The following is a 26503-nucleotide window of genomic DNA, read 5'->3' on the forward strand; positions in this document are numbered from 1 at the left end:
TTATCAAAAATTACCCCGAGAACATCAGTTCCATCTCTGCACAGGTGTAGACCGTCCCTTTTGTATAGGTCACACCTACCACAAAACTGGTTCCAATGCCTCAAAAATTTAAAACCCTCCCTCTTACACCACTGCTCAAGCCACGTATTTAGCCTAACTATCCTGTTCTCTGTACTCTTACTAGCACGTGGCACTGGTAGTAATCCAGAGATTACTACCTTCGAGGTCCTACTTTTTAGCTTGGCTCCTAACTCCCTAAATTCTACTTGTAGGACCTCTTCCCTTTTTTTAGCTACGTCGTTGGTACCAACATGTATCACGACAACTGGCTGTTCCCCCTCCCCTCACTCAGGGCGGTGAATCTTTGGAATTCTCTGCCCCAGAGGGCTGTGGAGGCTCAGTTGTTGAGTACATTCAAGGCAGAGAGTGATAGATTTTTGAATATTAAGGGAATCAAGGGATATGGGGATCAGGCAGGAAAGTGGAGTTGAGGTTGAAGATCAGCCATGATCTTATTGAATGGCGGAGCAGGCTCGAGGGGCTGCTCCTATTTCTTCTGTTCAAATACTTACCAGCACACGATGACAACCAGGAGCGAGGGTCTGGCTGATTCCCCCCTCCTTAGCTCTCGTGTGTGAAGGGTAACTGTAGAACCCCTACTGTTACTCAGGCTAAGAGGAGCTAACTCAGCAGAGGCCAGGGATCAAATCTGGCCCAGCCAGCTTCACACTAAACCAGGCACCTACCAATGGAGCCACCAGGGGGCAGCCAGGCTCACTTCTCTCAGTCACCTGCCTTAACTTTCCCTGCATTGCCCTGGAGTGCCTCGACTTGGTGTCCAGTACTGTAAAGATGCTATATAAAGGCAAGCTGCGGTTAGTGCCAGCGTGGACACTTCGGATGCCCGCAAAGCAAGTTCTGTCTTTCAGCTGCTCCCCAGTCTTTGCTGCCGAGTTGCCCCAGTGCCAGGCCGAGCCAGTAACCGAGAACAGTAACCCAGGAATGAGACTCTACCTCGCCTGGGGAAGTCGCAGCTTTTGTTTGGAGTTTTCCCACTAGATAGGGAAGAGCCACCCTTGGGGGGTTTGGTGGGGGGGGGGGGGGGGTGGTGGGGGAGACCGGGGATGAGAGCAGGCACTCAGCAGCAGGCCAGATCACAGCAAAACTCTACAGCAGGTGTCCGAGTCTCTTGCACATCGATGGAAAATACAACCTACCTTCCGCTTATCGACTGGACCCATCTTCAGGATTAGATTGTTTTCTACAAATTGGTGCCTGCAAAGACAAAAGGCCGGCATTACTGGCACTGTGGAGATTTATGGAACAAATCCAAAACAGGTAAGGCAACATTCTGCCAGTGATTTCTGAGACTTGTGTTGAGGGGAGGGGAGAGACCCAGCACACACTGACACTCCCTTGGGTCTGCGATCCCAAGTGTCAAATAGCCAGTTGAAGACAGTACTATCATTGCAGAATGGGCTTGATTTTATTAAAAAATAATAATTTTTTTTTACAATGGCAGCAATAAGCCAAGAAACACTGGAGTCACCAGTATGATGGTGCGTGCATCAGCAATGATCCATAAACAGGCACAGCGCCAATGAGCGGTGAATCTGACTTCTAGTGGTGCTAGTGGAAGGCAGGGTTTTGACAAGGCCATCAGGAGCACTCCCTGCTCCTCAGACAGCAGTGCACGAGCTGGAGTTACAGGGAAGCACCAATTGTAGGTGTGGTGTGCGTGGGATATGGCTAAAGACGAAGGGAATGGTGAATGATCAACACACCGATGCAGCTTACCAGGGATTTCTATTGGCTTGTTTCTCGAGCAGCAGCCGTTTATCTTCCTCTGTAAATTGAAGATCCAGCTCGAACGAATTGTCATTGAGGTCGTGGACGTACTGCTCGATGTTACTGCCTGACCGCTGGGGCGGGCTGGGCTCAGGCGTGGACAGCGACTGCAGCGAGCTGGAGGGAGCCACCTGCATGCAGCCAAACTGGCTGAGGAGGTCATCATACTGCAACCAGTCACCGAGAGGGAGAGAGCCAGAGAGAGAAAGGTAAGACGTCAGCACAAGGTGCATTTCTACAACACTCACATTAAACAAACAGCCTGTTTAACAGAGGACAAAGGCAGATGAGCCAGGCAGAAAGTATGATCAAAGAGAGAGGAAACAAGTGGATAAGGATTTGAAGAGAGAGAAAAGGCAGAGAATGGGATTCGGGCAGAGCGCGCCAGTAGGGGGTGTCAGCAATGCCACCGGTCCAAGGGGCTGAACGAGGTCATGCTGCGCTGTAAATTCTGCCAAACTGTGATTTCCTTCCTGTATATAACCAGGTAACACCACAAAAGATTTGTTGGAAGGGAGGGAGATAAGCACGGTCAACTGTTTTGGGAGAGAATTAGAAAGTGCATGGATGTAATGATTGAAAGATCAGCCTGATTTAGTGGGCAGGATCTCAGTGCCAGAGGAGCAGTGCTTGGAGTTACAGCTGGAGATTTCTCAGCCCAATTCTGGTATCATCCGATATCCATGCAGAGAGAGAGGAGAGCGGGGCATCACAGTCCACACACACGTGGATTCCAGCGTTGACTGCAAACTCGGTCTGTGTGAACAGCAGGATCCCCTTAAAAACAAGCGTCAGAAGCTCAAAAAAAACAGGAAGCTGATCGGTGAAGTATAAAACGATAAAAAGCCATGAAAGCAGTTCGGAGCAAGGGTGCGAGTACTCACATTGCCATAGCAATCCTCATCATCCTCAGACATGGCCGGGAGATACGCGGTGAGCTTTGGGGGGGTCTGAAGGTGCAGATTCTCCCAGGCAACAGGCTCAAAGAAGGGATGGGCTTTGAGGAGTCTGTGACCTCCCATCTCTTCACAGCCCAGGCGCTTAGTGTGTTCGAACACCTAGAATGGAGGGGTAGGGAAAACAAGCTTGGTATTACAGCCACAAATACACCTCAATATAGTTCCAGTTCTAGTGTCCATTCCATTACCTGTTTCACCCACTCATTTAGTTGGTGCTGAAATAAAAAAGGTTTGAATTCTCCCAATGGTGAGTGATTTCACGAGCCACGTGCCACAAACAGCAATCAGGTGAATGGCCCGTTAATCTGGTCTGGTGCGGGTGGAGTGTTTGCTCAGACACCAGGAGAACTCCCAAGTTCTTCGAATAGTGTCATGGAATCTTTGACAACCACCTGAACAGGTAGATGGGGCCTTAACATCTCATCTGAAAGATGAGGCCTATAACAGTGCAGCGCTCCCTCAGTACTGCCCCTCCGACAGTGCAGCACTCCCTCAGTACTGCCCCTCCGACAGTGCAGCGCTCCCTCAGTACTGCCCCTCCGACAGTGCAGCACTCCCTCAGTACTGCCCCTCCGACAGTGCAGCGCTCCCTCAGTACTGCCCCTCCGACAGTGCAGCACTCCCTCAGTACTGCCCCTCCGACAGTGCAGCGCTCCCTCAGTAATGCACTCAAGTCTTGGCCTGGATTACCTGCTCAAATCCTGCAGTGAGGTTTGAACCCATGACCTTCTGACTCAGGCAAGTGTGCTACCAATTGAGAAAAGACACGAAGCAATAGCGTCACCCAATAATCTAGAGCTCACCAAGTAACAAAGCTAAGATCACAGTGAGTGAGCTTCAGAGCAGCAGGGTCTGCACTTGTACACCACCTTACAGCAGCCATGGGCACGCTGCTCAACGTCCATTTTGCAACACTATTCTAGAGTTCAGGCAGAATAAACAGAGCAGAGGTAAATAAAAAGGTATTTGGTCATCCAACATACAGAATGAAGCCAGCTGCTGCGGAGAAGATTTTATAATTCTCCAGTCGACAGCAGTCATGAATCAGAAGTGAGGGAACTGCATGCACAGGTTTACAATTTCAGAGCTGGAGCCCGGGGTTTAGAGTGGCTCACTGTGAGGTGGCAAAGCAGCGAGGGTGGGTTTCTCTCCCATGACCCCTATAAAAAAGGAGAAAGCACCTCAGTTTGATAAAGGATCACTTAAAAAAAAACATAGCTTTTAAAGGGTTATTATGGAATTCTAATGTCCCCATGAATCGGACCATCTCATCAGATGCATCAGGCACCCCAGGGGCATCAGCTTTGCGCAGAAACCCAAAACACCATCCAGTAACTAAGTATCACACAGAAAATGATAGTTATTAAAAACAGTCGCTCTCAGAGTTAAATCCAAGTGTGGTGCTCAGGTGAAGTGGGATTAGAGGCGAGCATTAACGGGACCACGGCACACTGATGCAATGTCACACATTGCAAGCTGATTTTTCAGTAATATTGATTTGAGGCTAGTTATTCAATGAGAGGCTGGAGTTGGTGAGGATTTTGTCTGCAGCACAGGCTGGAGAACGGAGAGACATCAAATCACTTACCAAAAGCTGCTGCACCAAATCTTTCGCTTTTGGGAAAAACTTTTCCGGGAATTCATATTCCAATTTAATGATTTTTTGGAATATGAGATATTCATTCCTATGGCGGGAAAAAAAAAAAAATCATGCAAAGATCAACAATCAAATACACACAACTAAAAAATACACAAGGCTCCTCAATAAACTGATACAGCCTCCACGTGGTGAGATATAGGGGGCCTCGACAGATCTCCCCATAACCCGGCGTGCGGGCAAGCGAGCCCCGCACTGGCCGCCCGCGCGCCCCCCCCCCCCGCCCCCCCCAACTGACCACACGGCCCCCCCCCCCACCCCCCGCACTGAGCGCACCCCCCCCCCCCGCCCCCTCACTGACCGCCCACCCCACCCCCCGCATTGACTGCCCGGGCCCCCCGCACTGACCGCCCAGCACCCCCCCCGCACTGACCGGCCAGCGAAGATCAGGCAGTTCAATCTGCAGGCCAGTCGAGTTTGTGGACTGCAGTTGGTGCTGGGATTAGGCGAGTACAACTGGCCTCAGTGCCTGGGTGAGGTGGGGACACAAACAGCCAGGGGTCCCGCTGTGGTTGCTAAGCTGTGACCTTTGATGAAAAGTGCGGGGAGGCCAGGATCAGACTCATCTGCAACACCCACACAGGTCAAGCACCTGCTAACACCTCCACCTAGGGTCACACACAAAGGGCCAACCACTAGGGGAGGTACTGAAGGCTATCGCCTGTGGAACTGTACCCCCTGGCTGTAAGGAGAGGGAAGGGGGCTATGAAGAAAACGCAGAGCTGGCTTCCTCGATTGCTCAGCTGGTTAAGTGCAATGAGCCCCACAGCTAGGGTGGCAGAAAGGGCACAACTGGCCAGGACCGCTGCTCCTGATCACTATCCAACCCCCCCTGCTGGCAAAGGCACATATTGGGCATGGCTGGCATGCTCTTATGGTCAAACAGCCTGCCCACAGTTCCTATGCAAACACGAATGGTTGCTTTCTACAATACCACTGAACTTCAGCAAAGAAGCAATGCCTTCAAGAGATGGAGGGAAGCGAGAAATACGAGAAACAAACCAGGTATGAAATAGTCCCATTAGTCATTTCTTAAATCCTCGATTGTTTCACAGATGGTGCTGGGTTTTCCACTGCAGCAAGTCACACTCGCACTGTCTGAAGTGACAGGCATGTGACTAAAGGCACTTGTACACCAACAAGTGATAAAGCTCAGGGCCTTCCTGTCACTGCATGAAACAAAGCATTTCACAAGCATCACAGATTCAGAGAACAGTTACAAAACTTGCTTAGAAAACACATTTAAAAAAAAAAGTAAATTCTAAAATGGGCTTTAGCTCTGCTGCCGTCAATTTATCCCCACACTCACATTCAGAAACTGTCGATCTCAATCGATGAAGTTGAAGTGCAGAGACAGAGCAGCTCACAGGTACCCGGGCACACTGGTCTGTGAGCACAAGGCTGCAACCCCATGACGCTCTGCACTGTGCCATCAGGGGACAGTGTGAGGCGACATTAAGTATTGCAGGGGGAAGGGGTGAAAGAAAAGCGGGGGCCAGTTACTGATGCCGATGCAACACAGCCCAGCTGTGTACTGACCCCGTTGGCACATCATAGAGTGAGGGGAGGGAAGGAGCAGGAACTATTACCGAAAAAAGGGGAATTAAATCCTCCTCCAAAAAGTACATTACCGTCAGCCAGGTTAAAGGGAATTACTGGAAAAAAAAATCAAACCTGCTAAGTGGCTATTGACAAGTTTAAACCCAATGCACCAAATTGTCAGAAATGAAATGAGACCTTGGAGGGCCTGCTTCAGTACCACAACATACCATCTGTATCACAGGCTCAAGTACTTACCCAGCCCTAAATGGCGGCAATCCAGCGACCAGTTGGTATATAATACAGCCAAGAGCCCAGAGGTCAGAACTGTAGGGGTTAGAAAAATACACGTTAACCCAGTAACTGCACTCAGGCACTTCAACAATGGGTGAAACAGTTGGAGAGAGCTGCCCTGTGAATAAACCGAATGCAATGTGGGACCTGTACCCCAGTGAGAGTCAGTGTCTGTGGATCCTCTACCCCAGTGAGAGTCAGTGTCTGTGGATCCTCTACCCCAGTGAGAGTCAGTGCCTGTGGAACTGTACCCCAGTGAGTCAGTGCCTGTGGAACTGTACCCCAGTGAGAGTCAGTGTCTGTGGATCCTCTACCCCAGTGAGAGTCAGTGCCTGTGGAACTGTACCCCAGTGAGAGTCAGTGCCTGTGGACCTGTACCCCAGTGAGTCAGTGCCTGTGGAACTGTACCCCAGTGAGAGTCAGTGTCTGTGGAACTGTACCCCAGTGAGAGTCAGTGTCTGTGGAACTATACCTCAGTGAGAGTCAGTGTCTGTGGAACTATACCTCAGTGAGTCAGTGCCTGTGGAACTGTACCCCAGTGAGTCAGTGCCTGTGGAACTGTACCCCAGTGAGAGTCAGTGTCTGTGGAACTATACCTCAGTGAGAGTCAGTGCCTGTTGAACTGTACCCCAGTGAGAGTCAGTGTCTGTGGAACTGTACCCGAGAGAGTCAGAACTGTACCCCAGAGAGAGTCAGTGTCTGTGGAACCCTACCCCAGTGAGAGTCAGTGTCTGTGGAACTGTACCCCAGTGAGAGTATGTCTGTGGAACTGTACCCCAGTGAGAATCAGTGTCTGTGGAACTGTATCCCAGTGAGAGTCAGTGTCAGTGGAACTGTCCCCCAGTGAGAGTCAGTGTCTGTGGAACTGTACCCCAGTGAGAGTCAGTGCCTGTGGAACTGTACCCCAGTGAGAGTCAGTGTCTGTGGAACTGTACGCCAGTGAGAGTCAGTGTCTGTGGAACTGTACCCCAGTGAGAGAGTCAGTGTCTGTGGAACTGTACCCCAGTGAGAGTCAGTGTCTGTGGAACCCGTACCCCAGTGAGTGTCTGTGGAACTGTACCCCAGTGAGAGTCAGTGTCTGTGGAACTGTACCCCAGTGAGAGTCAGTGTCTGTGGAACTGTACCCCAGTGAGAGTCAGTGTCTGTGGAACTGTACCCCAGTGAGAGTCAGTGTCTGTGGAACTGTACCCCAGTGAGAGTCAGTGTCTGTGGAACTGTACCCCAGTGAGAGTCAGTGTCTGTGGAACTGTACCCCAGTGAGAGTCAGTGTCTGTGGAACTGTACCCCAGTGAGAGTCAGTGCCTGTGGAACTGTACCCCAGTGAGAGTCAGTGTCTGTGGAACTGTACCCCAGTGAGAGTCAGTGTCTGTGGAACTGTACCCCAGTGAGAGTCAGTGTCTGTGGAACTGTACCCCAGTGAGAGTCAGTGTCTGTGGAACTGTACCCCAGTGAGAGTCAGTGTCTGTGGAACTGTACCCCAGTGAGAGTCAGTGTCTGTGGAACTGTACCCCAGTGAGAGTCAGTGTCTGTGGAACTGTACCCCAGTGAGAGTCAGTGTCTGTGGAACTGTACCCCAGTGAGTGTCAGTGTCTGTGGAACTGCACCCCAGTGAGTGTCAGTGTCTGTGGAACTGCACCCCAGTGAGAGTCAGTGTCTGTGGAACTGTACCCCAGTGAGAGTCAGTGTCTGTGGAACTGTACCCCAGTGAGAGTCAGTGTCTGTGGAACTGTACCCCAGTGAGAGTCAGTGTCTGTGGAACTGTACCCCAGTGAGAGTCAGTGTCTGTGGAACTGTACCCCAGTGAGAGTCAGTGTCTGTGGAACTGTACCCCAGTGAGAGTCAGTGTCTGTGGAACTGTACCCCAGTGAGAGTCAGTGTCTGTGGAACTGTACCCCAGTGAGAGTCAGTGTCTGTGGAACTGTACCCCAGTGAGAGTCAGTGTCTGTGGAACTGTACCCCAGTGAGAGTCAGTGTCTGTGGAACCTCCACCCCAGAGTCAGTGCCTGTGGAACTGCACCATTAGGAGGGGAGGGGAGAAAAACAAATGAGAATATTTTGAAAACCGCAGTTCTTCGCCAACAGGAAAACTGTTTAACCAACCTGTCGTGCTGTGCCCCTCCCCACAGCTGACACAGGTGAAGAATGGGCCACGGTGATACTGGAGGGTGATCAGCAGCTGTAGAGAACCTGTACCCCAGGAGGAGTCGGCACCAGTTTGGGCGGGGGCGGTGGGGATGAATTACAAAATGCTGAGCTTAAAGAGAAGTAGCTGGGTCAGCACAGAGCGCGGATTTCCACGTACCTTTTACAAGCTGATTTCTCGGTCAGAAGCTCTGGCGAAACATATTGTGCCGTTCCAACAAAAGAATTTGCTCGCGCTGCAATACCAAAAAACAAAGCTGTGAAACACACTTCCAGAACGATCGGCGGTCACTCACTGCGCCCTATACCCTTTCCCCCAGTGTTTGGAATGCAAGTTGACAGCAAGTGATATTACACAGGCTTAGACAAAGGTCGGAGCACAGACATTACAAAGGCACTTCCCATCGTCAAAACACCAGCCCAGGAGGTTTGTCATTATATCGTCAATTCCCTCAGGAGCAGCTTGAAGTGTCTGATTAACTTCGGAAGAGCAGGGACTTACGGAGGTAAACACAGCACCTAACCAGTGGTGTACCTCCTCTGGGAGTGCTCGATGCTAACACTGGGTACCTCCTCTGGGAGTGCTCGATGCTAACACTGGGTACCTCCCTGGGAGTGCTTGATGCTAACACTGGGTACCTCCCCTGGGAGTGCTCGATGCTAACACTGGGTACCTCCCTGGGAGTGCTCGATGCTAACACTGGGTACCTCCCCTGGGAGTGCTCGATGCTAACACTGGGTACCTCCCTGGGAGTGCTCGATGCTAACACTGGGTACCTCCTCTGGGAGTGCTCGATGCTAACACTGGGTACCTCCTCTGGGAGTGCTCGATGCTAACACTGGGTACCTCCTCTGGGGGTGCTCGATGCTAACACTGGGTACCTCCCCTGGGAGTGCTCGATGCTAACACTGGGTACCTCCCCTGGGAGTGCTCGATGCTAACACTGGGTACCTCCCCTGGGAGTGCTCGATGCTAACACTGGGTACCTCCCCTGGGAGTGCTCGATGCTAACACTGGGTACCTCCCTGGGAGTGCTCGATGCCAAAACTGGGTACCTCCCTGGGAGTGCTCAATGCTAACACTGGGTACCTCCCCTGGGAGTGCTCGATGCTAACACTGGGTACCTCCCTGGGAGTGCTCGATGCCAAAACTGGGTACCTCCCTGGGAGTGCTCAATGCTAACACTGGGTACCTCCCCTGGGAGTGCTCGATGCCAAAACTGGGTACCTCCTCTGGGGGTGCTCGATGCCAACACTGGGTACCTCCCCTGGGAGTGCTCAATGCTAACACTGGGTACCTCCCTGGGAGTGCTCAATGCTAACACTGGGTACCTCCCCTGGGAGTGCTCGATGCTAACACTGGGTACCTCCCCTGGGAGTGCTCGATGCTAACACTGGGTACCTCCCCTGGGAGTGCTTGATGCTAACACTGGGTACCTCCTCTGGGAGTGCTCGATGCTAACACTGGGTACCTCCCTGGGAGTGCTCAATGCTAACACTGGGTACCTCCCCTGGGAGTGCTCGATGCTAACACTGGGTACCTCCTTGGGAGTGCTCAATGCTAACACTGGGTACCTCCCTGGGAGTGCTCAATGCTAACACTGGGTACCTCCTCTGGGAGTGCTCGATGCTAACACTGGGTACCTCCCTGGGAGTGCTCGATGCTAACACTGGGTACCTCCCCTGGGAGTGCTTGATGCTAACACTGGGTACCTCCTCTGGGAGTGCTCGATGCTAACACTGGGTACCTCCTTGGGAGTGCTCAATGCTAACACTGGGTACCTCCCTGGGAGTGCTCAATGCTAACACTGGGTACCTCCCCTGGGAGTGCTCGATGCTAACACTGGGTACCTCCCCTGGGAGTGCTCGATGCTAACACTGGGTACCTCCTCTGGGGGTGCTCGATGCCAACACTGGGTACCTCCCCTGGGAGTGCTCGATGCCAAAACTGGGTACCTCCCCTGGGAGTGCTTGATGCTAACACTGGGTACCTCCCCTGGGAGTGCTCGATGCTAACACTGGGTACCTCCCCTGGGAGTGCTCGATGCCAACACTGGGTACCTCCCCTGGGAGTGCTTGATGCTAACACTGGGTACCTCCCCTGGGAGTGCTCGATGCCAACACTGGGTACCTCCCCTGGGAGTGCTCGATGCTAACACTGGGTACCTCCCCTGGGAGTGCTCGATGCCAACACTGGGTACCTCCCCTGGGAGTGCCTGATGTCAACACTGGGTACCTCCCCTGGGAGTGCTCGATGTCAACCAGTGGTGTACCTCCCCTGGGAGTGCTCGATGCCAACACTGGGTACTTACACCCAAGGGCTCGTTTGGACATTTAGTCTTTGCATGTGAATTTTCCACTCAAAGGGTTGATGGAGAGGAAAGGGTGAATTCCGCACCTTGCGTACTATCTGAAGATAATACTTTTGCAGTTCCGAAATCGGTAATCCGTATGTGCATGTCCTCGCTCAGCAAAATATTCTCTGGTTTAAGGTCCCTGAAATTATTTATAAAAAGGTTAAATCACAAAGAACAAACCAACGAAATATCAGAATTTTAAGAATGGGCAAAGGCTCAAAAAGTTCACCCCATCTCAACCAAAACCACCCAACCAAACCCACCCACTCTCACCACACACGTCAGATCCTGCTCTCCACAATCAGAGGGCACCCACCCCGCCCCCGTACACAAGACAGACTGAGGGCACCCATCCCGCCCCAGTACCCGAGACAGACTGAGGGCACCCACCCCGCCCCAGTACCTGAGACAGACTGAGGGCACCCACCCCGCCCCAGTACCCGAGACAGACTGAGGGCACCCACCCCGCCCCAGTACCCGAGACAGACCGAGGGCACCCACCCCGCCCCAGTACCCGAGACAGACTGAGGGCACCCACCCCGCCCCAGTACCTGAGACAGACTGAGGGCACCCACCCCGCCCCAGTACCCGAGACAGACTGAGGGCACCCACCCCGCCCCAGTACCCGAGACAGACTGAGGGCACCCATCCCGCCCCAGTACCCGAGACAGACTGAGGGCACCCACCCCGCCCCAGTACCTGAGACAGACTGAGAGCACCCACCCCGCCCCAGTACCCGAGACAGACTGAGGGCACCCACCCCGCCCCAGCCCCCGTACCCGAGACAGACTGAGGGCACCCATCCCGCCCCAGTACCCGAGACAGACTGAGGGCACCCACCCCGCCCCAGTACCTGAGACAGACTGAGGGCACCCACCCCGCCCCAGTACCCGAGACAGACTGAGGGCACCCACCCCGCCCCAGTACCCGAGACAGACCGAGGGCACCCACCCCGCCCCAGTACCCGACAGACTGAGGGCACCCACCCCGCCCCAGTACCCGAGACAGACTGAGGGCACCCACCCCGCCCCAGCCCCCGTACCCGAGACAGACCGAGGGCACCCACCCCGCCCCCGAGGCAGTCCTGCTTTCCCCAAAACTATGCTTGCTACATCTCTCTCCCTTCAAAATAAAACCCAAGACGTGACTTCTCAACTGTGTGCTGCGTACTTGCCAATCATTCCCGTTCCCTTCCTGTCATCTCCCTCGCTCACCCTTTTAAGAATGCAGACAGTCTTCTGTGAGGGGCGCTATACAAATACGAGCTGGAAGTCAGGATAGAGCAGTGAATGTTACCGATACTGCTGCCCCCAGTGTACATTCGTGGCTGGAATACCAATTTCTTCGCACGCGGGAGCAGGCACACCATGACAGGCTCGCGGACTATGACACTTATGAGCAGATACCTCACTGATAGGACAGCAGTGACACAATAGCTCCTTTTGTAGGGCTCAATGCTTTTTGGAGATTGGTCACAACCACCGCAAACGGGATGGTAGGAGGAAACTTCAGTCCGAGTGTCCCGGTTTTCAATACGCAGATCTGGAGATAGGGCGAGGGCTTCAGCGACACAAGCCTGCTGTCTGTCTGGTGCGGCCCACACTTGACCTTTAAATGCTGAGCCGCAGTGTAGCGGGCAGCTGCTGACTCAGACTTTGAAGCCCGTTTCTTTATTGTGTTCAGTGTGGGACCAGCACTGGTGACAATGTGTGCCCACCACGTTCAGCATTTAAGTATTTGAGCGGTGGAAATGCCATAGTATTGCAGAGCAAGAAAAACAGAACATGTTGGAAATTCTCAGCCGGTCAGACAGCATCTGTGAAGAGAAACACGCCTGTAGACTGAACCGAGGTGTTCAGCGGTTCACAGGCACGACTCCGAACTTCTGCTTTGCTGTCACTTTAATTCTCCGCTCCACTCCCACTCTTGGCAGCTCGGTCCTCGGCCTCCTACACTGTTCCAACGAAGCTTGAGGAACAGCACCTCATCTTCCGATTAGGCATTTTACAGCCTTCTGGACTCAACATCGAGTTCAAAAATTTCAGACCATACCCTCTGCTCCCATTGTTTCCAGACAGCAGGTGTCAGTAATGATTCTGCTGATCCCATTTACCCCTCCTCTGGACCCATCTCTTGTTTCTTTACTTGTCCCATTACCATCCCCTTTTGCCTCGCCCCATCATCCCTTTTGTCATTTAATCTCTCCTGCCTTCCACCCTATCACAAACCCTCCCTTTTGTTCTTTCCTCCCCTCCTCAATTCCCATCCTCTGCACTTGCTTAAAACCTGTTCCATCTCGAACTTTTTCCAGTTCTGACGAAAGGTCATCGGCCTGAAACGTTAGCTCTCTTTCTCTCTCCACAGATGCTGCCTGACCCGCTGAGCATTTCCAGCATTGTGTTTATATTTCAGATTTCCAGCAACCGCAGTATTTTGCCTTTTGTATTGAAGAGCAAGAGTTGTGCTGCCAGTGCATCCCCCTCACTCCAAACCCAGTGCCCACGTACCTCTTGTATCTTTTCAATTCCACTACCATTCTTGTGAAACCCAAGGCAAAGTCCTCATTTATTATCTCCACCGCCCCATCATCCTCCCTCAGATTTATTTTCCCTTCTCTAAGCCACCCTATTCGTTAATTGTTCTTTTGCTTTATGTTACTAAAATCCTTAATACTTCCCTTGTTACCTGCCATTCCTTCATAGAAACATAGAAGATAGGAGCAGGAGTAGGCCATTCGGCCCCTCGAGCCTGCTCCGCCATTCAATGAGATCATGGCCGATCATCCAAATTCAACACCCTGTCCCTGCTTTCTCCCCATATCCCTTGATTCCTTTAGCCTTAAGAAATATATCTAACTCCTTCTTGAATATATTTAATGAATTGGCCTCTAACTGCCTTCTGTGGTAGAGAATTCCACAGGTTCACCACTCTCTGGGTGAAGAAATTCCTCCTCATCTCAGTCCTAAATGGCTTACCCCTTATCCTTAGACTGTGACCCCTGGTACTGGACTCCCCGACCATCGGGAACATCCTTCCCGCATCTAGTCTGTCCAGTCCTGTCAGAATTTTATAAGTTTCCATGAGATCCCCTCTCATTCTTCTAAACTCCAGTGAGTACAAGCCCAATCTCTCCTCATACGTCATTCCTGCCATCCAGGTATCAGTCTGGTGAATCTTCACTGCACTTCCTCCATGGCAAGAACATCCTTCCTCCGATAAGTATGGCCGACTCCTGCTCTTGCTCTTGTTACATTCTTAGACTTTGTTCTTTCCTTTTAGTGCACACTTTCTAATCCTCACTTCAAGTTCAGGCCGTGGAAGCCCAGCTCTCGACTAAACTGAAGCATTAACATGCTGAGTTAGTGGTGGAACCCAGGTTTACAGCCCTCATCACCTGGAATCGCGGGTAAGGAGGCACCAAAAGGCTGTTTGATGTTCCCCCATGTTTTGGGGGGTTAGGAGCAGATATCACTGCTCTCGTCACAGGTACATGCTCCAGCAGCAGTTGCTGGACAGTGACCAGGTTCAAGGACCCTGGATGACTTTTGCCTTCCTGGTCCAAGGATACTAAACCCACCTGTACTGAATCGATTGCCACTAACGCAGCAGAGACTAGTGATCACAACAGACCTCTGTGGTCTGTATGGCTCAGTACCACACCGTACAATGCAGTGACCCACTGGGGAAAAAACTGCTCTTTGTTTTGACAATCAAAAATATTAAAACACCTTACCTGTGTATAATCCCGATGTCATGCAAGTATTCTAGCGCCGAAACAATTTCAGCAGAATAAAATCGTGTGCAGTTCTCATCAAACGAGCCCTGCTTACGAATGTATTTAAGCAGCTCTCCATTTTTAGCATAACTAAGGCCAAAATCTGCATTGAAGTTAAGGACCAAGTCATGCTCTCTACTATAACATGCACAGGCTGTAACAATGAAAAAACCCTCGATTTGTATGCAAGGCTGTGCTTCTGGCAGCTGCCAATCATCTTCAGGGCAAGCAACAAGTGCATAGCTCCCTTGCATTTTCTTTTAAGCAGTGGAAGGCAGTAGACTGGGACACTCATTAAAAACAAAGGATACACAGCTTCTCATCATCCTGAAAAGTGAAGTAGAGTTTTACAAAGAAGGGGTGATCCAGGCGAGACATGATATCCCTCTCTCGGGTCACGTACGGTACCTTGTTCTCCTTAATGATATGACGCTTCTCCAGAATCTTAACTGCAAGACAAGCAAATGCGCGCTCAATATTTAGCACCTGCGTTAATTAGAACCAAATTTCCCCCAATTTTCTACTAAAGGTGCCGACTCTCACTAGCACACAGCTCCATAGGGAAATATAGAAAATAGGAGCAGGAGTAGGCCATTCAGCCCCTCGAGCCTGCTCCGCCATTCAATGAGATCATGGCTGATCATCCAAATTCAGTACCCTGTCCCTGCTTTCTCCCCATATCCCGTGATCCCTTTAGCCTTAAGAAATATATCCAACTCCTTCGTGAACACCAACTCTGAGCCAGCTCACCTACACGGCCTCGAGGCTCTTGGAGGAAGTGAGTACTGGCTGCCTACTCGACTGTGGGGAGCTCAAAGCTGAGCCCAAACCGGTCTTCTCCCGACATCCCACATACATTTCCCACAGGCGACGGGACAGCGAGGAGGAATGGGAACCCAGCTGAATTTCCACTCCGTAGACCAGGAAAGCCCCAGGCCAACGATAATGGGCTGGCTCCTGGCCCGGACGAGACCTACAATTCCAGGTGGTCTGTTTGGCTCAGTACAAGGAGACAACTTTCCATTCAGTCTGGCAACACAAACAGCAGGGAACGACAAACATTGGCGCATTTTCCGGACAGGGCAATCCCTGGCTCTAGCTATACCAATTAGCAAAATGAAATAAATAGGAAGTTTGAGGTAGATGCTCCCACTATTTGTCTCATTGCTATGGTGACCCAGGGACAGTCACGAACATTTGCTCGCTGGCTCCAGTGAACACTGCTCTAAACCTGTTGTCACGGTTTGGGCATGTGGTGCAGGACTGCCCAACCCATTCATCCCAGGTCGGGGGGTGCAGCACAGGGGAAGCAGAGTCAGGCCTCTGCTGTGGCCGAGATCCAGAACTCAGCAGTGCATCATTCTGTGCCCAGATGCCCAATTGATCCCATGACGTCTCGGTGGGAGTTTCGAAAACCTGAACTGGATTTTGGGGGCTACAGCCAAGGTTTGCCCAGGATGACCAGAGGCAAAAGGCTAAGCCATGATGGAGTCGAGAGCCCAAACTAGAAGGGAAGGCAATTAGTCATTACTTACTAGCATATTCTTTACCAGTTGTTTGCTCGCGGGCCAACACAACCTGCATAGAAACAAACAAAGCAGGTCAGCCACACCGCAGAGAACAAAAAGCCTTTCCGGAAATGCAACCTCAAGTGCTCATTCGCATCTTTCATTATTGAGGGCAAGGCTCCTCTCAACATTAAAGGCCTCGCTTCTCTCCGGTTTTAAACTCTCCTAGTGCCACTCACCATTATTGCACCTCTCATGCAGTACTCCAATGCAATATCAGCCTGGATTATGTGCTCAAGTCACTGGAGTGGGGCTTGAATCCACAACCTTCTGACTCAGGCAAAGAGTGCTAGCACTGAGCAACGGCCGAGGCCTTTGTGAACTGCTACCAGACAATGACCGTCAGTGAATGGGGCCCTGATTTAACGGAGTCAGTGAATGGGGCTCTGATTTAACGGAGTCAGTGAATGGGGCTCCGATTTAACGGAGTCAGTGAATGGGGCTCTGATTTAACGGGGTCAGTGAATGGGGCTGTGATTTAACAGGGGGTCAGTGAATGGGGCTCCGGTTTAACAGGGGGTCAGTGAATGGGGCTGTGATTTAACGGGGTCAGTGAATGGGGCTCTGGTTTAACAGGGTGTCAGTGAATGGGGCTCTGATTTAACAGGGGGTCAGTGAATGGGGCTGTGATTTAACGGGGTCAGTGAATGGGGCTGTGATTTAACGGAGTCAGTGAATGGGGCTGTGATTTAACGGGGTCAGTGAATGGGGCTGTGATTTAACGGGGTCAGTGAATGGGGCTCTGGTTTAACAGGGTGTCAGTGAATGGGGCTCTGGTTTAACGGGGTCAGTGAATGGGGCTGTGATTTAACGGAGTCAGTGAATGGGGCTGTGATTTAACGGGGTCAGTGAATGGGGCTCTGGTTTAACAGGGTGTCAGTGAATGGGGCTGTGATTTAACGGGGTCAGTGAATGGGGCTCCGGTTTAACGGGGTCAGTGAATGGGGCTGTGATTTAACGGGGTCAGTGAATGGGGCTGTGATTTAACAGGGTCAGTGATTGGGGCTGTGATTTAACAGGGTGTCAGTGATTGGGGCTGTGATTTAACGGGGTCAGTGAATGGGGCTGTGATTTAACGGGGTCAGTGATTGGGGCTGTGATTTAACAGGGTCAGTGATTGGGGCTGTGATTTAACGGGGTCAGTGAATGGGGCTGTGATTTAACGGGGTCAGTGATTGGGGCTGTGATTTAACAGGGTCAGTGATTGGGGCTGTGATTTAACAGGGTCAGTGATTGGGGCTGTGATTTAACAGGGTCAGTGATTGGGGCTGTGATTTAACGGGGTCAGTGAATGGGGCTGTGATTTAACGGGGTCAGTGAATGGGGCTGTGATTTAACGGGGTCAGTGAATGGGGCTGTGATTTAACGGGGTCAGTGAATGGGGCTGTGATTTAACGGGGTCAGTGAATGGGGCTGTGATTTAACAGGGTCAGTGAATGGGGCTGTGATTTAACAGGGTCAGTGAATGGGGCTGTGATTTAACGGGGTCAGTGATTGGGGCTGTGATTTAACGGGGTCAGTGATTGGGGCTGTGATTTAACAGGGTCAGTGATTGGGGCTGTGATTTAACGGGGTCAGTGAATGGGGCTCTGATTTAAAACCATGACAAAACCTACAAACTTCTACTTCCTTCGTGTGCTGTGGAAATACGCAGGTTTGCCAAAATGTGTCCCGGAGGCAGCATAAATGCTAGCACGGAGCAGACCGCAGTGATAATAATTCACTCACCCCAACACACAAATACAATTAAAACAGGGGTTATCTTCCCCACACCGCAGGTAGAACACACTGGCTCATAAATATGCGAGTTAAACTACAATTTATATTATTCAGTTAGCTAAATATTTATTTAAGAAATCAGCATGTAAAAGTTGCCAAAACACAAAAGTTTTGATAATGATGTTAAGTGACTCCCACGGCCCCCCGAGTTCAGCCATGTTTCTCGACCTAGTTCCCGATAAAAGTGATGTGCTGCCTTCACCTTATGACTCGAGAAGGAATAACTTGGCTAAGTAGAGTCAGAAATCAAACCGGTGCGTGCCAAGGCAAAGAGCAAGTGCCAGAATCTGAAGCATTTGCAAACCAGAGCCCTAAGGTGGGTTTACCGCAGAAAGTCTGGACCAGCGGGAGCAGCGAGGAGGAGCTCGGGAGAAAACCCGGCGACCAGCGAGGCCCGAGACCAGTCGGGAGCAGTGATTCAGAGCCGGTATAAAAACCGGAGAGAGGCGAGGCCCGAGACCAGTCGGGAGCAGTGATTCAGAGCCGGTATAAAAACCGGAGAGAGGCGAGGCCCGAGACCAGTCGGGAGCAGTGATTCAGAGCCGGTATAAAAACCGGAGAGAGGCGAGGCCCGAGACCAGTCGGGACCAGCGAGGAGGAGCTCGGGAGAAAACCCGGCGACCAGCGAGGCCCGAGACCAGTCGGGAGCAGTGATTCAGAGCCGGTATAAAAACCGGAGAGAGGCGAGGCCCGAGACCACAGCTGGGGCAGTCGGGAGAGCAGGAGGCCAGTAACTGCTGGGGCAGTCGGGAGAGCAGGAGGCCAGTAACTGGTGAGTTTAAAAGCTCACCTTTCGCGGGCTTTTTCTTTCACAGCTGGTGCAGTCGGGAGAGCAGGAGGCCAGTAACTCTTATATAGGTGGAGCTGTTGCTAAACCCGAAACACTACAGTGTAGTGTCTCCCACCCTTCCACCTCCTCTAACCTTTTAGGGGTTAGGGGAAGTTGAAAAGGTAGGTTCAATTTATTTTATTTCAGGAGCCTAACCTAGGTGGAGAAGGTTCCAGGACAGGAGGCGGCAGTGAAAATACAACACCAGAAAACAGGTAGGTGACTGGTTGGTGAGTACTTTCACAAACTTATTCTAAGTAGAATTCAATAATTAAGCTAAATCGTAGTAAATAAAAGGGTATTGTAAGGGTTAAGTCATGGAAGGGCAGCTCGGACCCGTGTCATGCTTCTCCTGTGCCATGTGGGAAATCAGGGACACTGTCCCTGACAACTATGTGTGCAGGAAGTGTGTCCAGCTGCAGCTCCTAGCAGACCGCATGGCGGCGCTGGAGCTGCGAATGGACTCACTCTGGAGCATACGCGATGCTGAGGATGTTGTGGATAGCACAGTGAGTTGGTCACACCGCAGGTAAAGGCTAGCTCAGACAGTAAATGGGTGACCAAAAGGCAGGGTAAAGGCAGGAAGGTAGTGCAGGAGTCACCTGCGGTCATCTCCCTCCAAAACAGGTTTACCGTTTTGGGTACTGTTGGGGGAGATGACTTATCAGGGGAAGGCACCAGCAGCCAGGTTCAGGGCACCATGACTGGCTCTGCTGCACAGAAGGGCGGGAAAAAGAGGGATAGGGCTATAGTGATAGGGGATTCAATTGTAAGGGGGATAGATAGGAGTTTCTGTGGCCGAGACCGAGACTCCAAGATGGTATGTTGCCTCCCTGGTGCAAGGGTCAAGGATGTCTCGGAGCGGGTGCAGAGCATTCTGAAGGGGGAGGGGGATCAGCCAGTTGTCGTGGTACATGTAGGTACCAACGATGTAGGTAAAAAGAGGGAGGAGGTCCTACAAGCTGAATTTAGGGAGTTAGGAGCTAAATTGAAAAGTAGGACCTCAAAGGTAGTAATCTCTGGATTGCTACCAGTGCCACGAGCTAATAAGTTTAGAGAGAGTAAGATAGATAAGCTAAATACGTGGCTTGAGCAGTGGTGCAAGGGAGAGGGATTTAAATTCTTGAGGCATTGGAACCAGTTCTTGGGGAGGAGTGACCTGTACCAAGGGGACGGTCTACACCTGAACTGTGAGGGAGCCGATGTCCTCGGGGTAATATTTTCTAGGGCGGTTCGGGAGGATTTAAACTAATTTGGCAGGGGGATGGGAACCTAGGTAGTGGAAAAGAGGGAAGTCATATGAAGTTAGAAATAGATGGTAGAAAGGTGAGAAGCAATAAGCAAAGGAGAGAAACACAAAGGGCCAAACTAATTCATAATGAGAGTGTGAAAAAAGCAAGCCTGAAGGCTTTGTATCTTAATGCTAGAAGCATTAGGAACAAGGTGGATGAATTAGTTGTGGAAATAGAGGTAAACAAGTATGATTTGATTGGGATTACAGAAACGTGGCTGCAGGGTGGGCAAGGCTGGGAACTTAACATCCAGGGATATACAATATTTAGGAAGGATCGGCAAAAAGGTAGGGGAGGTGGGGTAGCATTGCTGGTAAAGGAGGGGATTAATGCAATGGAAAGGAAGGATATTAACTCGGATGAAACGGAATCTGTATGGGTAGAAATGAGAAATAGCAAGGGGAGGAAAACGTTAGTGGGTGTGATATATAGGCCTCCAAATAGTAATATGGAGGTGAGGGAAGGCATAAAAAGGGAAATTAGAGAAGCGTGCGGAGCACAGCTGTCATCATGGGTGACTTTAATTTACATATTGATTGGACTACCCAAATTAGTAAAAATTCTGAGGAGGAGGAATTCCTGGAATGTTTTCGGGACGGTTATCTGGACCAATATGTCGAGGAGCCGACTCGAGATCAGGCCATTTTAGACTGGGTATTGTGCAATGAGAAGGGACTTATCAGCAATCTTCTTGTACGAGGCCCCTTGGGTCAGAGCGATCATAATATGATCGAGCTCTCAGTCGAGATGGAGAGTGAGGAAATTGAATCAGAGACTAAGGTCCAGAACTTAAATAAAGGGAATTACGAGGGTATGAGACGGGAATTGGGTAAGATTGATTGGGTGGTGTTTCTGGGGGGATTGACAGTGGATAGACAATGGCAAGCATTCAAAGATAGAATGGAAGAATTCCAGAACATGTTTATACCGGTTTGGCATAAAAATAAACCTAAAAAGGTGGCTCAACCGTGGATAACGAGGGAAATTAGGGACAGCATAAAATCAAAAAAAAGGGCATATCAACTGGCAAAAAAAAGCACCAGACCGGAAGATTGGGGGCAGTACAGGATACAGCAAAAGAGGACAAAGGGATTAATCAGGAAGGGGAAAATAGAATACGAAAGTAAACTTGCAGCAAACATAAAGACAGACTGCAAAAGCTTTTATCGGTATATCAGGAGGAAAAGACTGGTAAAATCCCAAGTCGGTCCCTTGCAGTCCGATTCGGGAGAATATATAATGGAGAATAAGGAAATGGCAGACCAATTAAACTCATACTTTGGTTCTGTATTCACAAAGGAGGACACAAATAACCTCCCAGGAATATCGGCAAACATAGGGACTAATGAGAGGGAGGAGCTGACAGAAATTAGTATCTCTAGGGATATGGTGTTGGGTAAGTTGAGGGGACTGAAGGCCGACAAATCCCCGGGGCCTGATAAACTACATCCTAGGGTACTTAAGGAGGTGGCCCTGGAGATAGCAGATGCTCTAAGGATCATCTTCCGGAACTCCATTGACTCGGGAACAGTACCCGTGGATTGGAGGGTAGCTAATGTTACCCCAATATTTAAAAAGGGGGGTAGAGAGAAAGCAGGGAATTATAGACCAGTAAGCCTTACATCGGTTGTGGGCAAAATGCTAGAGTCCATTATTAAGGATAAAATAGCGGAGCACTTGACAAATGGGGAAAGGATCGGACAGAGTCAACATGGATTTACAAAGGGTAAATCGTGTTTGACTAATCTGCTGGAATTTTTTGAGGAAGTAACTGGTAAAATAGATGGGGGAGAGCCAGTGGATGTGGTGTACCTTGACTTCCAGAAAGCCTTCGATAAGGTTCCACACAAAAGATTATCATGCAAAATTAAGGCTCATGGGATTGGGGGCAAAGTATTAACGTGGATAGAGAACTGGCTGGCGGATAGAAAACAGAGAGTTGGAATAAACGGCTCGTTTTCGGAGTGGCAGGCAGTGACCAGCGGGGTGCCGCAAGGATCTGTCCTGGGACCCCAGCTGTTCACAATATATATATAAATGATCTGGATCAGGGAATTGGATGCAATATTTCCAAATTCGCTGACAACACTAAACTAGGAGGAGGGGTGGGCTCTGATGAGGATGTCAGGAGGCTACAGTGCGATTTGGACAGGTTGGGGGAATGGGCGGATACGTGGCAGATGCACTATAATGTGGATAAATGCGAGGTTATCCACTTTGGGGGTAAAAACAGGAGGGTAGATTATTATCTAAATGGCAATAGATTGGGAGATGGGGAAGTGCAGAGGGACCTGGGTGTTCTTGTGCACCAGTCACTGAAGGAGAGCATGCAGGTGCAACAGGCGATTAAGAAGGCAAATGGTATGTTGGCCTTCATATCAAGGGGGTTCGAGTATAGGAATAGGGATACCTTACTACAGCTGTACAAGGTGCTGGTGAGACCGCATCTGGAGTATTGTGTACAGTTTTGGTCGCCCCATCTGCGGAAGGATGTTCTTGCCATGGAAAGAGTGCAGCGGCGATTCACCAGGCTGATACCTGGAATGGCGGGAATGACCTACGAGGAGAGATTGAATAGTTTGGGCTTGTACTCACTGGAGTTTAGAAGATTGAGAGGGGATCTCATCGAAACATATAAAATTATGGCAGGCCTGGACAGGCTGAATTCAGAGAGAATGTTTCCAATGGCAGGGGAGCACAGAACCAGGGGCCACAGTCTAAAAATAGCGGGCAAATCATTTAAAACAGAGATGAGGAAGAATTTCTTCACTCAGAGTGGTGAGCCTGTGGAATTCCCTGCCACAGAGGGCTGTGAAGGCTAATTCAATAAATATTTTCAAGAGAGAATTGGATATATTTCTGAAGGCTAAGGGGATTAAGGGTTACGGAGAAAAGGCGGGGACGGGGTACTGAACTGGTAAGATCAGCTAAGATCTCAGACGAAGATCAGCCATGATCTCATTGAATGGCGGAGCAGGCTCGAAGGGCCGAATGGCCTACTCCTGTTCCTATCTCTATGTTTCTCTATGCAGAACAGCAGCTGACAGCCAGAACTCTGACCACCTTTCCAAGTTCCCCGATACTCGGGATTTGATCGACAGGCCGGCCACGGTCAGTGGGCCAGATCTGATTTACGGTGAATGAAATCCGTCTCTTTTACTTTGGTACCAGTTTGCATCAAATAGAAGTCACGTAACAGGAAGTGGTGGGTTACGTTCCCCAGTTCCCGCGCCGCTGTACCTCCATTCATGAAGGTTGCTGTGGGGTCCATTTCTCACATGAAAAGCTTTTCATCGAGGAGATGCGGTTTAACATATTGCAGAGAATTGTTAAAACCTCGCAACCATTACTGTTTGGGGAGAGAGCTGGAGTTAACTGAAGCATCAGGCTGGAGGTAAAACCTGCTTTTTGTAAACAGTGCATGGTTTTCAGCCTGAATCCATGGTCTGTATTCACCGCTAGATCAGGAGGTGCGGTGGGATCCCTTAGTATTTACAGTACACACCAATGGTAAAAAAGTGTACTTCGTTCACTGCTCTGGCCTGTAGCCCAGAATGCTTTGTATATACAAGGGGACATTTAGGTTCATTAGGAGTGAGGGTTTGCCTGTGGATGAGGACTCGTGCGGGCAAATAAAATATATCTGGAACAAACTCAAATCCCAACCACCACGGAGCATACATTTCCTCTCTCCAGACACAGCCCACTATCTGACTGCAGGAATCCCCAGCTATATGCAGGAGTATTGCTGGAGGTTACTGGCTAAAGTCACACCGTTTACCAGAGCGTGGGCGAGCTGGTCCAGCTTGGAGCAGCTCATCATTGGTTTGATGGTTATCAGGAAGCCCGCCACCATCGATGGGTGGTCAATCGACAGCTCCTCACTGGGGGTGGGCTCAGGATGAGGGAATCTGCCACCGGGATCGACTGCTAACTTCTTCCACCAGCAGGCGCCACAAATTCACTGCACCTCCCGAGAGCAGCAAAGAAGCAAAAACCCCCAAGGGAAAAGGCTCAGAAATTTCCATCCAAAATTCCCAGGTATCAGTATGTATTATATAATCCTGACTGGTTGCATTCCACAGAAACAATCTGCAGTCACAACACCAATAAAGATATTTAATTTATGCTCCCCTTTGAACGAGGCAATAAATCAGGATAGCAGAAGCTAGCTTTAAAAAGAAACACTACGGCACGGAGAAAAAAATCCAACTTGCTCGAGGTTTACAAATGTTCTCATGCAGTCCTGGTGTCACAGCAAATACTCGGAGGCCATACTCTAAACAGAGAGCACGGTGCTGCCACAGATTCGGATCCTGCTCACTCTCTACGCCCACCATTCCAACCTACCCACTGGGAGATGACAAGGCTCTGTGGAGTTCTGGCAGTCAGGCCCTTCCCAAAATCGATTTCAAGAAATTCACACAAAACTTGGGAAAATGTAGGGCTACGTGAAGAAAGGACCAGGAACGTGCCTGTGCAAAGCTCATAATTCCAGGATTTCCCAAAGTACTTCAGAATCAATGAATTATTTTTCAAGTGTTGTCACTTACGTCGACAGAGTGGGAAACACACAGCAAGGTCAAACCAACAGCAATGCGATGACTGACTGGCTAGTCTGTTCCGGTGCTGTTGGCTGAGGGAGCAGTGTTAGTCAGCATGTCGAGAGAACCTCCTGCTGCTCTTTAAATGATGACATGGATCGTCAACATCCACCCAAACAAGGAGATGAAGCTTCAGTTTACCGTGCAATCCAGAAAATGGCATTCATGTCAGTGCAGCACTCTCAGTACTGCCCCTCCGAGAGTGCGGCGCTCCCTCAGTACTGCCCCTCCGACAGTGCGGCGCTCCCTCAGTACTGCCCCTCCGACAGTGCAGCGCTCCCTCAGTACTGTCCCTCCGACAGTGCGGCGCTCCCTCAGTACTGCCCGACAGTGCGGCATTCCCTCGGTACTGTCCCTCCAACGGTGCGGCACTCCCTCAGTACTGTCCCTCCGACAGTGCGGCATTCCCTCAGTACTGCCCCTCCAACAGTGCGGCGCTTCCTCAGTACTGCCCAACAGTGCGGCATTCCCTCAGTACTGTCCCTCCAACAGTGCAGCGCTCCCTCAGTACTGCCCGACAGTGCGGCATTCCCTCGGTACTGTCCCTCCAACAGTGCGGCACTCCCTCAGTACTGCCCCTCCGACAGTGCGGCGCTCCTTCAGTACTGCCCGACAGTGCGGCATTCCCTCGGTACTGACCCTCCGACAGTGCAGCACTCCCTCAGTACTGTACCTCCGAAAGTGCGGCGCTCCCTCAGTACTGCCCCTGACAGTGCGGCGCTCCCTCAGTACTGCACCAGAGTGTCAGCCTAGTGTCGGTGCTCACGTCCTGGAGTGGGTCTTGAATCAAAGGCCTCTTGACTCTGTGCTGAGTGTTGTGTACTTTAAAGTGAACCAAGCTAAACACTTAGACAACACTCTCCTTTACATCTGCCACTCATTAGCCCATACATCTGAATTACTAGTAACAGAACATAGGTTTATTCCCATCAGTTTGACAGCCCTTCTCCAATGCATAAAAGACAGAGGGACAGATGGGCCGGCAGATAGATGGAAGATGGGGAGGGCGGCAGAGAGACAGGTGGAGAGAATGAGAATGAATACAGACAAGCCTACATATAACCAAGTATGCAGATATATGCAACTTAAAAAAATGAATATACTGTACAAACAGAAGTTTTAATACATACTGTGGAGAATGATCCCTCGCCAAGAATCTTGCCAAACTTGAAGTCTTCGGGCCGTTTTTTCCGAGGTTGCGGTGTGTGCCCGGCTGCTTGTTGCCGCTGGGCCTGTGCCGCCGGTTGCTGCCGCTGTCCCGCGTGCTGTGGTAAGGAGCTCACCACTGGCCCAGTATCGCCTGCACTACTGTCCATGGTGACACCAGAGATGGCAGGCCGCGCGCTGGACTCCGACTGATTCCTTACCATGGGTGGAGACGGGCACGTGCAGAGGACCACACTGGACTGAATGGGAACAGCATCATACTGCAAAACAAGGCAAAAGGGAAAGGGCCCCATTAAAAATCATACAGCAAGTAACGCAATTCAAATCACAGGCCACAGGATCAAGGCAGCTACCTGCACTGTATAATCCATACAGAGAAGTCATGAGTCACAGCAACTACAGAACCATCCACTAAAGCTGGCCTGTGGCACAGATTATATTGGAGCAGTGGAACAAAGTCATGACAAATCCCCCAGCACTCTCTGGTAATGGCCCCGTCACACCCTGACTACAAACATTACTCACGTACCCAGGGGAGGGGAGTCAAACACACTGGGAAAAGGGAGATTCGTTTTCTTGTCATCTGTAGGCAATGAGAATGGAGACAACAACTTTTGGGAAGAAATTTGTTTCCCCGCAAGGTCCTCCTCTCCTGCTCGGGGGCAGGGGTACAACTTCACAGGTCGATATCTT

The 26503-nt window shown here is 50.7% G+C and overlaps 1 protein-coding gene across 1 annotated transcript in view; it reads right to left on the reverse strand.

Annotated features, from left to right (window-relative positions):
- LOC147110261 (3-phosphoinositide-dependent protein kinase 1-like) overlaps window positions 1–26503 on the reverse strand; it is a 122034-nt gene that overhangs the window by 15326 nt on the left and 80205 nt on the right. Inside the window, exons 2-12 of the mRNA XM_086000045.1 lie at window positions 25774–26070; window positions 16107–16149; window positions 14883–15020; window positions 14530–14674; window positions 10838–10935; window positions 8600–8675; window positions 6262–6330; window positions 4396–4492; window positions 2733–2906; window positions 1798–2015; window positions 1218–1275 (exon numbers count right to left, since the gene is read on the reverse strand). Of these exons, the coding sequence (XP_085856171.1) occupies window positions 1218–1275; window positions 1798–2015; window positions 2733–2906; window positions 4396–4492; window positions 6262–6330; window positions 8600–8675; window positions 10838–10935; window positions 14530–14674; window positions 14883–15020; window positions 16107–16149; window positions 25774–26070 (1413 nt within the window). The remainder of the gene's footprint in view (window positions 1–1217; window positions 1276–1797; window positions 2016–2732; window positions 2907–4395; window positions 4493–6261; window positions 6331–8599; window positions 8676–10837; window positions 10936–14529; window positions 14675–14882; window positions 15021–16106; window positions 16150–25773; window positions 26071–26503) is intronic.

The sequence above is a fragment of the Somniosus microcephalus genome, chromosome 11 (genome assembly GCF_052327205.1).
Source record: "Somniosus microcephalus isolate GS21.2 chromosome 11, FLI_Smic_1.0, whole genome shotgun sequence".
Taxonomy (NCBI): domain Eukaryota; kingdom Metazoa; phylum Chordata; class Chondrichthyes; order Squaliformes; family Somniosidae; genus Somniosus; species Somniosus microcephalus.